The 14,019-nt window shown below is 56.7% G+C and overlaps 1 protein-coding gene across 1 annotated transcript in view; it reads left to right on the top strand.

Moving 5' to 3' along the window:
- LOC121149261 (A-kinase anchor protein 13-like) overlaps positions 1 to 14,019 on the top strand; it is a 100,244-nt gene that overhangs the window by 50,188 nt on the left and 36,037 nt on the right. The window contains exons 3-4 of the mRNA XM_040969764.1: positions 5,487 to 5,634; positions 9,943 to 10,239. Coding sequence (XP_040825698.1) covers positions 5,487 to 5,634; positions 9,943 to 10,239 — 445 coding nt within the window. The remainder of the gene's footprint in view (positions 1 to 5,486; positions 5,635 to 9,942; positions 10,240 to 14,019) is intronic.

Genomic DNA, 14,019 nt, shown 5'->3' with positions numbered 1-14,019 from the left:
CGCTGGCCGTGCCGTGTCCTTCTCCCACTGGCCGTGCCGTGTCCTCCCTCCCACTGGCTGTGCCATGTCCTTCTCCCGCTGGCCGTGCCATGTCCTTCTCCCGCTGGCCGTGCCATGTCCTTCTCCCGCTGGCCGTGCCGTGTCCTGCCTGGGAGGTCCTGCAGGTGGGTTGGTGTCTGCCCATCCCTTCCTCAGGCAGCAGCGGCTCTGCCAGGGAGGACAGGCTCTGGCCTTTACCAGAGTTGTTTTCTGTAGAAATTCCTGTTGATGGCAGAGCTGTGTTAACATCCGCACCCACAGTGAGTCCTACACATTAGCCTAAAATTCCTTAAAGCCTTTTGTATTATCATAATCATTAATTTTATTGTTTAAACCTTTTATTTGGAAATAGCTTTGGAAGTATTTATTAATAATTTTGAACATTTTCTAAAATAGTGGAAGATCACTATGTACCCTTTGCAGAGAATACCCCGAGTGGATGACAGCTTACTGCCCTGTGTCCACTCTGTCCCTTCAGCGTCCATCAGTCATACGTCTAAGTGACAGATGGCCTGGGTGCTCTTGAACGTGGCCACAGGCACGTCCCCCATTCTGGGCGGTTTTGCAGGTGGCAATGTCCCTCCCCTCTTGTTATGTGGAATGTTCTCGTCTGAAGACCCCTCGCTGTTAGGAAGGCTGACCACATGGGACCCTGGTGGCCGATGGGGCGGGCAGCACTCGGCTGCCTGCTGAGGCTGGGTGCAATGCCAGAGGGCACACGGTGACAAAGGTCTGCAGAATTCCTGAAGATCTGACAGTGTCATGAGCCTGTGTGAGCCAGCCCTGGCACGCACTGCCACCTTCTTGCCGCCTGGCCCCATCTCTAAGCCTTGTGGCCGGGGTCCCTTTCCTTTCCTACCCACTGCAGGCATTTCCTGACTGCCTGGGCTTGCATGTGATTTGCCTCCTGAACTCATGCGAGACTTGAAGTCCCAACATTTTCAGTTGATGGCCGGAGAGGATGCAGGCTTCATCCTTGTGCGGTTTCAGAGGTAGCCTGGGGGACAGGCCTGTTGAAGGGAATTCTTGCCAGAGAACTGTTAGAGAAGCCTTGGGCAGGCCCAGCCTCTCCCACAGACTGCTTCCTGGCTGGCTGTGTGGTCCTTCCGCTTTGTGCCATGGCCCCTCTCAGAGCCAGGGTGGGTGCCTCTGACTGTGAGCTACCCCCGTCACTTGGTAAGAGAGCTGCCTCCGTCCCCCTCCTGTGAGCTAGCCTCGACTCAGGTAGGAGAGCTGCCTCTGTCCCCCTCCTGACTCCTGTGGCTGTGAGCTAGCCTCGTCCAAGGTAGGATAGCTGCCTCTGTTCCCCTCCTGTGAGCTAGCCTCGACCCAGGTAGGAGAGCTGCTTCCGTCCCCCTCCTGTGGATGAGAGCTAGCCTCGACCCAGGTAGGAGAGCTGCTTCCATCCCCCTCCTGTGGATGAGAGCTGGGCCTGACCCAGGTAGGAGAGCTGCTTCCATCCCCCTCCTGTGGATGAGAGCTAGCCTCGACCCAGGTAGGAGAGCTCCCAGCCTGTCTGGCCTCAGTGACTTGCTTCTTGCTGTGTCCCTTGGACACCTCCTCCCGTTGTTACCTCGCCTGCTGCTTTTCCCAGTTAAAGGAACTCCTCAGCTGGTGCCAGCATCTCATGGGAAGGCAGGCAGGCTGGGTCTTGTGTGGGGAGGAAAGTTTGAGTCCAACATGGTTTGACTGTAATTATGGAAAGGTTGGTCCTGTGCTGTTCAACCATGTGAGTTGATGGGGTGGGCGGGACTAAGACCGCGTCCACCACTGGAACTCTTTTTATCTTTATAATCCTTTTATAAAAACCTCTTTTCTCAGGAAAGAAGTGATTAGTAGTAAGCTTGTGTTACTTTAACCCAGGCTGGAGGAGGCGGTGTGGATTTTGAATCTCAGTGCTCAGGCAGGGCCGAGTCAGTGTAGTGTTTCTGTTGTGCTGGTGTCATCTGTCAGAGGTGGTCCCGCTCAAGGTCAGGGGTGCTTCCGCTCTGGGTGCAGACATGGGAAGTGTCTGAGCAGCCGGTCTGCTGAGCTCCTGTTGCTACAGAAGGGGCCGTGGGAAGCACTGGGTGGGGTGCGCTGCCCTGAGATCATCTCCCAGTGTGTACTGAGAACCACCCCAGAGGGGGGTCATGTGCTCCTGCAGACAGCGGGTGGTTTCCTGGGCGTCCCTCCAGCAGGCTTGGGGTAAGGCAGGTACCCCGGCAGCATGCCTGATTTGAGATCTGGCTGTCATTTCTTCCTGGCCCTCCTCGGTTGATCTTTCAAGGTCATCCTAAGTAGTGGTGGGTGGAGACACACTTGTCTGGTCATGGCTTTGTCAGCCCAGAGAGCCCTTCTTCCAGGAAACAGAGACTTGGATTCCAAGGCCTGTGGGATCCACATCCCAAGATGCTTTGAAGTGATTGAGGCCTCTGCATTCTTTTCTTTCATATTTTGAGCATAAGGCAGTATGACTCAACACTAAAAAACCACAGAGATATGAACGCAGTTTTAAGCTTCCTTACTTCTGTTGGGGAGTGGGAGAGAGGCTGTTTGGAGAGCCTTGGTGTGGCAGTCCTGGCCACCTGTGTGGCTAGCCGTCCTGTCCCCGGGGCCCAGGGGACATTAGGTTGGCTTTCAAACGGAAGGATAATTCTGATCTGGAAAAGACAGACTGGTTCTTAGACTTTCAGGTGGGAAATGACAAAAGTGGTTTCTGTAAAGGTTTCTCAGTAGTAAGTGGTAGTGGCTGCCACCCGGTGGTCTTGGCCCTCTGTGAAGGCCGCCTAGTTGTTGTGGTCCTGGTGATGCCAGCTGGCCACTGGCCATGTGGAATCAGATGGCTGTGACTGGCTTCCCAGTTTATTTGTGGACACTAAATTTCATATAATGCTCATGTTAAAAGATCTTTTTTGGGGGTTGGTGCTATTGTTCAACTGGCTAATGCTCTGCTTTGCAAAGCTGGCATCCCATATGGATAAAAATGCTGGTCTGTGTCCCAGCTGCTCCACTTCCCATGGAAAGCAGTGGAGGACGGCTCAAAGCCTTGGGACCCTGTACCCTCATGGGAGACTCAGAAGAGGCTCCTGGCTTCGGCTCTGGTTGTTGTAGGCATTTGAGGAGTGAACCAGTGGATGGAAGATCTTTCTCTGTCTCTCTATAAATCTGCCTTGATAATGAAAATGAATAAATCTTTAAAAAATGTTTTTTGACAATTAAAACGTGAGGAAGATGTTGTGGCCCCTGCAGAAACCAGGGGGTGAAAGGGACTATTCCATCCCTACCCCCTCCTGCCTTCCAGCCTGTGTCATCGAGGATGGCACTTTGGGGCTTTTGCTTGTGTTTGCAGGTTGCAGTGCTTGTCTCAGTACCTAGAGAAGTTCTCTTGCACGTGCTGGTCGCGTCATGCCAAAGGCGGTCAGTATGGGTCAGTCTAAGCGCCTCGGAGCCATTCAGAGAGGGGCTGCTTGCGTAGTGACGTGCCTTCTGAGCGGCGACGGAGCCTGCCGTGACAGCCTGTGTGGGCTGACAGCTGATTCTGACCTTTTCGTGTTGCATCGAGCAGGTCTGAGTACTGAGTGCACAGGTGCGCTTTGCAAGGTGGGATCGTGAAAGAAGTCACAGAACCCGCGGACTGTTCCAGAATCGGCCCTTGGCAGTGCTGCTGCTCACACACCTGGTCCAGGTCTGGCCTCACAAAAATGGAAAGAGAACTAAGGAAACTTCCGTCCCCCAGCTTTTGTAGTAAGCTGATTTTCCACTGATGTGTTAAGATCACTCAGTGTGTATGTTTGTTTATACGTTATGGTTAAAGCAGGAGTTGTATGTTTTATAAATTGAGAATGTAATTCAAATTTTTGTTTCATACACTGAGTTAACCACTGATATCCGTTTGTAAAGACTACGAGGAGCTTAAGGACAAAGATGCCTCCCCCTCTCCATGGATGTATGGGAGGGGGAGCGGACAGCTCAAGAAGGGCAGGGCGTGTGAGGCATGCGCTGTCCTGGGTGAAGCTGGCTGTGTCTGGCTGTGTGCTCACGTGTAACCGGCCTGTCCCCAGCTGAGTGGGGAGGAGCGGTGCAGCTCAGGTGAGGCGTGCTCTTGGTCTCTCCGCCACTGATTCCAGAACCTCTGCAGAGGCCCCACCTGTGTGCCGCAGGGGTGGGCTTGCAGCACGGTGGGAGGGGCGTTAGGGATGTAGCTGCAGCTGGACCCCTGATGCCAAGGCACACTGAGCACGGAGACTAGGAAGGAGAGCCAGCCATGGAACATGCCACCCACCACCTTTCTCCTCCCCCACCTCTCCCTCCTCTCCCCTCCTTCCCTCCCTCCCTCCCTGCCTTCCTCCCTGCCTCCCTGCTTCCCTGCTTCCCTGCCTGCCTTCCTCCCTCCCTCCTTCCCTCCCTCCCTCCCTCTCTCACTCCCTCTCTCCCTCCCTGCCTCCCTGCTTTCTTCCCTCCCTCCCTCCCTGCTTTCTTCCCTCCCTCCCTCCCTGCTTTCTTCCCTCCCTGCCTCCCTGCTTTCTTCCCTCCCTCCCTCCCTGCTTTCTTCCCTCCCTCCCTCCCTCCTTGCCTCCCTCCCTCCCTCCGTGCCTCCCGGCTTCCCTGCTTCCCTCCGTGCCTCCCGGCTTCCCTGCTTCCCTCCGTGCCTCCCTGCTTCCCTGCCTCCCTCTCTCCCTCCCTGCCTCCCTGCTTTCTTCCCTCCCTCCCTCCATCCCTCCCTCCCTGCCTCCCTGCCTCCCTGCCTTCTTTCTTTCCTTCCTGCATTTTACAGAAAGGGAGAGACAGAGAAGGTGGTCCTTCACCCACCACCTCACGCCCCTCAGTGGTTGCACCTGCCAGATCTGGGCCAGGGTGAAGCCTGGAGCTTCTTCCTGGTCTCCCACTCGGGCTGCAGGGCCCAAACAGCAGGACCATCTTCTTGCTGCCTTCCCAGGTGCGTTAGCAGGGGTTGGATCAGAGGTGGAGCAGCTGGGACACAGACTGGTGCAAGTATAGGAGGCTGGTGTTGCAGGTGGTGGCTCACTGGCTGCGCCACTCTAGCCCCATAGACGCTTACCTCCGCTTACTCACTCACCTTGCTGCTTGAAGGCTTCGGGAAGAGGACAGTTGTTACTTTCAGGCCGTTCCCAGTGCCTGGAATCCGCACATGCAAGTACTCAGGCAGTTCACTTGGGTGCAGCCCTACTGAGTGCTCAGGCAGTTCACTTGGGTGCGGCCCTACTGAGTGCTCAGGCAGTTCACTTGGGTGCGGCCCTACTGAGTGCTCAGGCAGTTCACTTGGGTGCGGCCCTACTGAGTGCTCAGGCAGTTCACTTGGGTGCGGCCCTACTGAGTGCTCAGGCAGTTCACTTGGGTGCGGCCCTACTGAGTGCTCACTTGGGAGTAGCCTTACTGATAGCACAGGTGATGTGTGTGACCTCCCTCAGCGGTGTCAGTAACGTGGAGTGCTCTCTCCCCTCCAGGGCGACTGTGTCGTCACCGTCCTGCTGGCCGAGGAGGACAGAGTGGAAGAGGATGTCGTGTTTTACTTAGTGTTTTCGGGTTCTGCCCTCCATCACTGTGCGAGCACTCGGAAGGTCAGCTCTGACACGTTGGAGACCATCGCTCCTGGTAAGTACTTGGACTCTGGTGTGTTCCTAGGCAGTGACTGGGAAAGCGAGTTGGGATGTTGGTACTGTAGGCAGATCTCTACATCCGTGCTGTTACACAGTCTGGAGCTGCCTCTCAAGTGAAGTCATGCCTTGGGTCAGCGGCACTGCTGCTCAGTTGGCGTGCTGGGATCTTCAGGAAGGCCAGGGCACCTGTGGGTGAGGTGAGGTGATGTCACGGTGAGGTGACGTGATGTCATGGTGAGGTGAGGTGATGTCACGGTGAGGTGACGTGATGTCATGGTGAGGTGAGGTGATGTCACGGTGAGGTGACGTGATGTCATGGTGAGGTGAGGTGATGTCACGGTGAGGTGACGTGATGTCATGGTGAGGTGAGGTGATGTCACGGTGAGGTGACGTGATGTCATGGTGAGGTGAGGTGACGGTGAGGTGACATGATGTCACGCCATGGGTCAGCAGCACTGCTGCTCTGTTGGCATGCTGGGATCTTCAGAAAGCCTGGTGTGTCCTTGTGGCCCCCGAGGCAGTGGTGAGCTGTGCAGCCCTCCTGGGGGCTCCCTTGAGCTCTGTAGGGATCTGATGAGCTGGCGTGGCGCCTGCCAGGCGTGCATCTCCATCTTGTGTTCTGTGCTCCAGTGAGTCTGGGCGTTCCTCGCTTGGTGCACAAGGAAGCTGAGGCGGAGCGCCTGGGCTCCCTGCCCGAGGCCTTCTGGCTCCGCAGCTGGTTCTCCCTCTTCTGTGAGCATCTTGCCCAGTCCTGCAGGTGTTTTGTGTTCCTCTTACGTATTAACTGAACCTGGTTGGGACAGTTTGCAAGACGGAGTTAATGTTTAGTTCATGTTTCTTCAATCTGTCTCTTCCTTAATCACCCTCCCCCCTCCTAAATTCTTTGGGGTAGATCTCTAAAGACATTCAGAAACTTTCCCGACTTCCTGTTGGAACTAAAAGAAAAAGCCTGGGATTCTTTCTTACTTTCTTGTAAGCAGGAAATGGGAACTGGCTGCAGGTGTTGGCTCTCTCCGACCTGCTGCAGCTGCTGGATGTGACTGTGTGTCTCCGCAGTGTGTGGGCAGGATGGGTCCCTGCGTTCCGTGTCTGCCAAGGCTGTCCTTGCAGCTCTGCTCTATAGGTATTGGAGGAATGATGCATTTTTGCACAAAGCCTGATTTTGTTACTGGGTCTGTGTCACCTAACCTGTGGTGAAATGCCCGCTGTGCCAGCTGTGTCACTTCTGGAGCCCACGCTGTAGGGAAGAGGCTGCCAGGCTCGTGTGGGTGTGCCTGGGCGGGTGCTGGGCTCCTCGTCAGTAGCAATGCTTGGTTTACTCTGTGTGTTTCCTGAAGGCCCATGCTGCGAACCCTGGTCCTGCCCTGGTGGGGAGACTCAGGTGGCCTGGTGATCTTGGAGGTGCAACTTGGGAGCGGTAGTGGCTGCAGGGCAGTATCAGGCTCCTGGCCACTCGTGCTGTGGCCACTGCCTTCCTGACAGTGGGTTTCAGTTCTCCGCAAATCTCCCACCCGCTGCTAGGGAACACTTGTGCCCAGCAGCCCTGCTCTTCTGGGCTCTCCCCGTGTTTCCCCCACCCGTTCTGCTCCGTTTGGCATCAGCTTTGCAGTGCTGTTGGTTCTTGCACGCATCCTTCATGTTGCGATGTTGGCGGAGGTGCTGTCACTGCCCGGCGGCCTTCTGCCGCGTGTGCAGGAGCCAGGCTGCTTCCGTGGAAGATGCTCCCTTCTCCTGACACCGTCCGGGGCAGGCGGACCGGAGAGGAGGAAGCGTAGGTCTGGGGCATGTCTCTTTGAGGCATAGCAAAGCTGCACTGTGAAGGCAGGTTTCAGTCTGGATGTCAGACATTTACATCGTCCTGTGTGAAGTTGTGATGTCAGCCTTTGCTCAGTGGACTGAGAGCTGCTTAGGGCTGTCGGGAACTGGTGGCTGCTTCTAAATGAACGGGGTGGGTTGCAGTTACCGATCAGGTCTGTGGACCACAGCAATTCTTCTCTTTAACATTCGGTTGAAGTACATATTATTACTTCTGTGTGTCTTTGTAATTTGTTCGGAAGTGAAGTGAGGCTGTGTGTGCTGTTTTGGGTGACATTGTTCAAGGGCCCGTCTGCGTCCCACGGCTCCTAACTTACGGGCCGGCGGACAGTGTCACGGGGAAGATTTTCTTTCTGAAGTGGCCTTCTCAGATCTTCGTGACTCTCCCCTTCTCTTCTGGGGCTCCTGCCCCTGGCAGCAGGGAGCAGGGTGGAGACACCCTGAGTTGTCTCTTGCAAAGCACTGGTTATGAGTCATGTCTGGCACCCAGTGAATATTACCTAAGTGCCTGTTAGCTGGGAGGGGCAGCAAGGGGGCAGGCACAGTAGAAGCAGCTGACCTGCAGGGCCCTTCCTGCTCCTCCCCTTGAACCCTCCCCTTGGTGGACGCCACAGCTACTTGCAGTTGGCTGTCTCCCCAGGGACCATGAGCCCTTGGCGGGCTAGGAGGGTTCCTCATGTGTCTCCACCCCCGGCCAGTGCCCCGTGGCAGTGGGCTTCCAGCTGTCTGGCCGACAGAACTGAGAGAGGTTGTAGCGCTGTGGGCAGGAAGTGCTCTTCTGTGCTGGCTGCTGTGGGTGTGTCATCAGGCTGCTGCCCTGCAAAGAAAGCCCATTTGTTTTCTAACTTTATCTCATGTATTTAAGAAGGCTACGATTTAGTTTTGACTTGTTATTGGCTTGGTGTTGTGTTTCTTTTCTTCCTAATTGATTTATTGTTTGAGTGAGCAGAGCAGGCGCATGGGCCTCAGCACTGCCACCTGCTGGTGCACTTCCAAACGCCACAACAGTCCTGGCTGGGGCAGGCTGGTGCTGGGAACCAGAAACTCAGTCCCCACCCATCCACCGCCCACATGCTGGCAGGAACCCAGTACTTGAGCCATCACTGCTGTCCCCTAGGGTGTGGACTGGCAGGGAACAAGCCAGGAGCCAGAGCTGGGTGTGAAACAAGAGCGTCCTAAGCCCTGAGCTAAGTGCCTCCATGGTCGCTGGCAGGGCGCTGTGTCCAGTGTGTGCACATGGCACTGCCCTGCCCCCACCCACCCGTGGAAGATGCTCCCTTCTCCTACAGCCTCCTAGAGGCCTTCCGGTGGAGGCAGGGCCCGGGTCACATGTCTGTGCAGATATCCCTTGGGGGCCTGAGGCTTTGAGCTGGGCGCCCCAGTCCCACTGGCCTGTCTCTCCAAGGGTCTGCCCACGAGGCCCACCGGCCTCGAGTCCTTGGCTGTCCGCCTGCAGCCTGACTCACGGCTGTGGTGTCTGAGGAGCTCTGTGACCTGGGCAAGCTACTTGTTGAAGTTTTAGTTTTCTTGTCTGTGACAGGGGACAGTGCTTACCTTATAAAATGGCTGTGCAGAGGAAATGAGCTGTGTGGTGCGTGGCCTGGGGCGGGCGGTTGGTGAGTGAGTAGCTGGTAGCAGCCTAGAATCACAGCTGTGGGAGAGTCCTTTCCTCACCGGGCTCAAGGACTTGAGGCTCCACGGGGCCAAGAGGAGTGACAGTCAGCTTCCTTGTCTTCCTGATTGGCCACGTGGGAATGACAGGAGGCGTGCTCAGCCTGGGTCCTGGCCTCCCAGGTCTGCAGCTGCCGAGAGAAAAGTGCCTGTGGCCAGTTAGGTGGCGCACGAGGAGGCGTAAGCAGCGCAAACATTGACACAGCTCTCCTTTCTTCTCGTCAGAGGACATTTTCTAGGAGAAGGGAGATGGTGGTAGAACAGTGTTCTGGCTTGTTGAGGTCAGCATTTGACAGTGAAGAGAAGCAGTGGCTGTTTTGTTGAATACATTCTGCTTAGTAGAAGCCTGGAAGAACTCGTGAGTCTCAAGAACTGCCTGCCCGCAGACCTGTAGAGTGGCTGAGCCCGCAGGGGGCATGCGGGGTGCGCCTGCCTGTGGGGCTGTGCCTGACGGTGGGCGGTTCACTGCTGTCTTTGCATTCCTGGTTTGGGTGGGTGGTTGTGAGGCCGGAGATTGCTGGCAACAGTGAGGCAGAACCGTGTCATTGTGCAGCTCAGAATGCTTCCTGGTCAGCCTGTTGGGCTGGGGACGAGGCGAGGGGTGAGAGCCGAGTCCGCTCAGTAAGCCTGTGAGTGGATAGGGTTCGCCTGCGACTCAGCCACCCTTGGGCCTGGAGCTGCAGCGTGGTGGGATGCCAGGCTGATGGCTCTTGAGGCTCATTGACATCTGCAAATGGAAAAGCTGCTGGTGCTCAGAGAAGGATGGGTGACGCTGGGCATCGGCAGGGACGCTCACGCTGTTTGCTTCTTCTGTCAGGTCATGACTGCTGTGAGACCGTGAAGGTGCTGCTGTGCGCCTCCAGAGGCGGCCTGCCCGTCTCTGTGGTGGCCGAGGAAGACTTCCGCTTCATCAAGGATGAGGCATATGACGCAGCCCAGTTCCTGGCGACCAGCGCTGGCAACCAGCAGGCTCTAAACTTCACCCGCTTCCTGGACCGGTCAGGGCCGCCAGCCGGGGACGTGAATTCCCTGGACGAGAAGGTTGCGCTGGCATTCCGACACCTGAAGCTGCCGGCCGAGTGGAACGTGCTGGGGACTGATGCGGCTCTGCACGGTAAGGGTCTTGTGGTCCAGAGGCAGGCGTGAACTAGTTTGGAGTACTTCTGTCTCCGTGGGCTGCTGATGTGATCTCTGTCCAAGCCTCGGGGAGAGGCTGAGTGCATGATAAACAGGTCTGCCCCGTGCTGCTCAGCTTCCTGGATTGCCAGCGTGATCTTTTGAGCATATCAGGTAGCTTTTGGGGTTCAGCTTTCAAAGACAGGGTGCTCATTATTGTGTCCTGAAGTTCCCAGGAGACAGTCTGGAGTTGGAGTAGAAAGTCGGGGTGCGGGGCGTGTGGAGGAAGCGGTCTGCTTCTTCAGCCTGTGCAGTTTCACGGCCTCCATGTGAGGATGCACCCTCTTGGACAACACTGGGACCCCAGCTGGGGCAGCTGCATGGTACCCCTCTGCCCAGGCAAGTAGCCAGCAGCTAGCGGGCATTCTGAGCCTGATGAATGGCACCCCAGGCCCCCTCTCGGCAGGGGAAGGGGACAGCTGCAATCTGCCCAGAGAAGGGGGTCTGGGGATGGATCAGAGTAGGAACAGCTTACTGAATGGGAAGACTGTTTTGTGGGGTCTTCCAGGGACCAGGCCACTGCACTCACAGGGCTTTGAGGGGGAAACTGGAGGGCATGTCTGGGCTAGGCTAAGGCACCCGCCCATGTGTGAGACCTGGACTGGGCTAAATAGCATCACCTACCACTTGCTGGCACTTGCAGAAGCTGGGGCTGGGAGCGTGCCTGGCTGAGCTGGACCGCAGTACCTCCCTGCAAGTCCCAGAGCAGGGGTAGGATTAGGCTGGACCACTGCACTCACCAGAATATAAGAGAATTGGATCTTTGCTAGTGGGCTTGGCTCTGAGAGACTATAGTACCTGCTGGTTTGTGCTGAGAGCTGGGGGTGGTGACAGGCAAAGCCAGGCTAGACTACAGAACTCACCTGGCACTTGTGGGAGCTGGGGCTGGGAGGAGGCTGGGTTGGACCAGGCTGCAGCACCTGGCAGCACATGCACAGGCAAGGACTGAGGGTACACCATGCCCAAGAGGGCCACAGCACCTGCTGGCACATGTGGGTTCTGGGGCTGGGAGCCGTCCTGGTAGGGGAACTTGGGGAACTCCCCTGCTAGGTTGCAGCTCCTGCTGTGAGCGCAGGAGCCTGAGCTGGGGGGCAGGTCAGGCTAGGCTAGGCTGCCAGCACCTCTCAGCATGTGAGCTAGGTCTCGGTCAGTCAACAGCACACACTGGCGTGAGAGACAGCCAGGGTAGGGTGTGGGTCACTCCTGGCTGAACTAAGCTGCAGTATCCACCAGGGAGAGCTAAGACTATGGGTGGCCTATGCCAGGCTGGTTTATTGTACAAGGCCTGGGGCTGGGAACGGACCAGGTAGGGGAACTTTGGGGAATCCCCTCTCCCCTGCTAAGGTGCAGCTCCCACTGGTGAGTTCAGGAGATGGGACTGTGCGTTGACTGAGCTGGGTAAGGCTCCAGCATCCATCGGCATATGTGTGGGCTGGGTCTGAAGGCATGCCATACAAGGCTAAGCTCCAGCAGCTGCTGCTTTGAGTGAAAGCCAAGTCTTGAGGTGGGCCAGGCTGGGCTAGGATGCTGCACCCATCAGCAAGAGCTAGGATGGACGTGGGCCAGTTAGGCTAGGCTGTAGTGCCTGCTGGTTAGTTCCAGGATTGCAAGCCAGCCATGTCAGGGCTGCAGCACATGCAAAATCAGAGCTGGGAGTGGGCCTGCTAGGGGAACCTGGGCCACTCTTCATCCCCTGCTAGGCTGTATGTAGCTCCCACTGGTGAGTATGAGAGCCTGAGCTGGGGGCAGGGTAGGCCAGGCCAGAGATGGCTGGACTGCAGCATCTATTGGTATATGTGAGAGCTAGGTCTGGGGATGTGTCAGGCTCGATTCAGTCTATAGCCCACATTGTCATGAGCGAGAGTTATGACCAGGTACAGGCTGGGCCGGGTTGGACCACAACATCCACCAATTGGGCTGGGGGTGGGCCAGGCTGGGCTAGGCTGCTGCACCCGGTGATATAAGCTGGGACTGGTGGTGGCTTGGTCTGAGCCAGGCTGTAGCACCTGCCAGCAAATGCCAAGATTGTGAGTGTTCAAACTGACTGGGCCACGGCACACTGGCATGCACATGCATTGGGCACTTCCTTGCTGGATTAATGTTTCCATTGTTGACTGTGAGAGCTGGGACTGGGGGTTTGCCGGTCTCGGGATGGGCCAGACTGGGCACGAGGCAGCCAGGCTAGGCTACAGCATTTGCTTGCAAGTTCCGGAATTGGGTGTGAGTCTTGTCAGGCTGGACTGCAGTACTCCCTGTAAGATTTGGGGCTGGGAGCAGTCCTGATGGTAAACTGGGCACTCCCCTACTGTGCTGCAGCTCGCATTAGTGAGCCTGAGAGCCAGGGTTGGTGGGGGCGGACCAGGCTGGTCAGGGCAGCAGCACCCCTTGGCTTATGTATGGACCAGGACTAGGGGTGGGGCGGGCTGAGCTAAATGGCAGCACCCATGGGAGTGTTATAAAAGCCAGATGGAATGCAGAACGGACCAGGCTAGGCCTCAGCGTATGCCAGCACATGCCAAATCTGGGGCTGGGAGGACCTGGTTTAGGTTTTTGCAAGTCTCCCTGACTGGGCTACAGGACCCGCTGGTGTTTGTGAAGATCGCCTGTGACAGGCTGTACTGGGCGTGGCTGTAGCACCCATCAGTTTGCATGAGAGAAGAGGCTGGGGTGGAGTGACCAGGTAACTGCATTCCGTGCCATGTGCATTGGCTCAGGTGATGGACTGAACCCGACCCTGCACTGGCTGGTGTGTGCTAGAGTCAATTGTGAGGTCACCCCAGGCAAGTTTTCTTAGGTGGTTATACTCAAACCCTGACTACAGGGTCTGACCCTGGAGTGTGCGTGTCAGGACTGGGCCTCTTCTGTGCTGATGGCTGTGCAGTGGACAGCATGCCCAGATGTACACAGGAGACACAGCCAGCTGAGCTAGGCCAGTAGAGGATGTCGACTACCTCATCAGAGATGGTGAGCAGGACAGGTTGGACAGCTGTCCTGGCCAAGCTTTGCAGCGTGTTCCTGGGCCTGTGGGTGCACTGAGGTGGACTTGGTCAGATAGTAGGTCTTGGAAAAATTTTCTTAACCCTGGAGCAGTGAAACTGACATCTCAGCGCTGTTGAAACCAGTCAAATAACATTTTCCGTTTGGGGCTCTAGGGTATCATCAAGAGACCCCCATTTCTGAGTGCTGTAGTTTGACAGCAAGGAGCCGCCCTCTCCCCTTCCTCCCCTGCGTCACACCTGCCTTCCTCCGTGCCTTCGCGGGATGTCTGCTGTCAGCTGTGTAAACCACATCCAAAGGAGAACCTTGGGCACTAAGTACCTGCACGGGCATTTTCCCTTTTCTTTGTGGTGCAGTCCACCTGGGTGTCATGATGTTCTGTCATCACATGGCTGCGTACCGTTGCATAATGCAGGGGGCCTGGGCCTGCCTCTCAGAACGGATCCTCCTGCCGTCCTGCACCCTGACCCGTGTGGGAGACTGAGGATTCCCACCGGCGGCCCCCGAGCCACCAGCCACTTTTTCAGTCCCCGCCCCCAAGCATAACAGTTTGAGAGACAGAACCCCCTGCGTGTCTGCCACTTCACAGCAGCCAGGGCTGCGTCAGGCTGAAGCAGAGACGGGATCTCCCTGCATGTTTGCCACAGGGTGCCAGGAACCCAGGGAGAAGGGGAAGGATGGATCAGATGTGTGAGGCAGACCCTCGGAAACGGGATGCAGG

Source organism: Ochotona curzoniae, unplaced genomic scaffold (assembly GCF_017591425.1).
Source record: "Ochotona curzoniae isolate NIBS_2020 unplaced genomic scaffold, NIBS_Ocur_1.0 scaffold_4701, whole genome shotgun sequence".
NCBI lineage: Eukaryota > Metazoa > Chordata > Mammalia > Lagomorpha > Ochotonidae > Ochotona > Ochotona curzoniae.
This window is presented reverse-complemented; position numbering and strand designations above follow the sequence as displayed.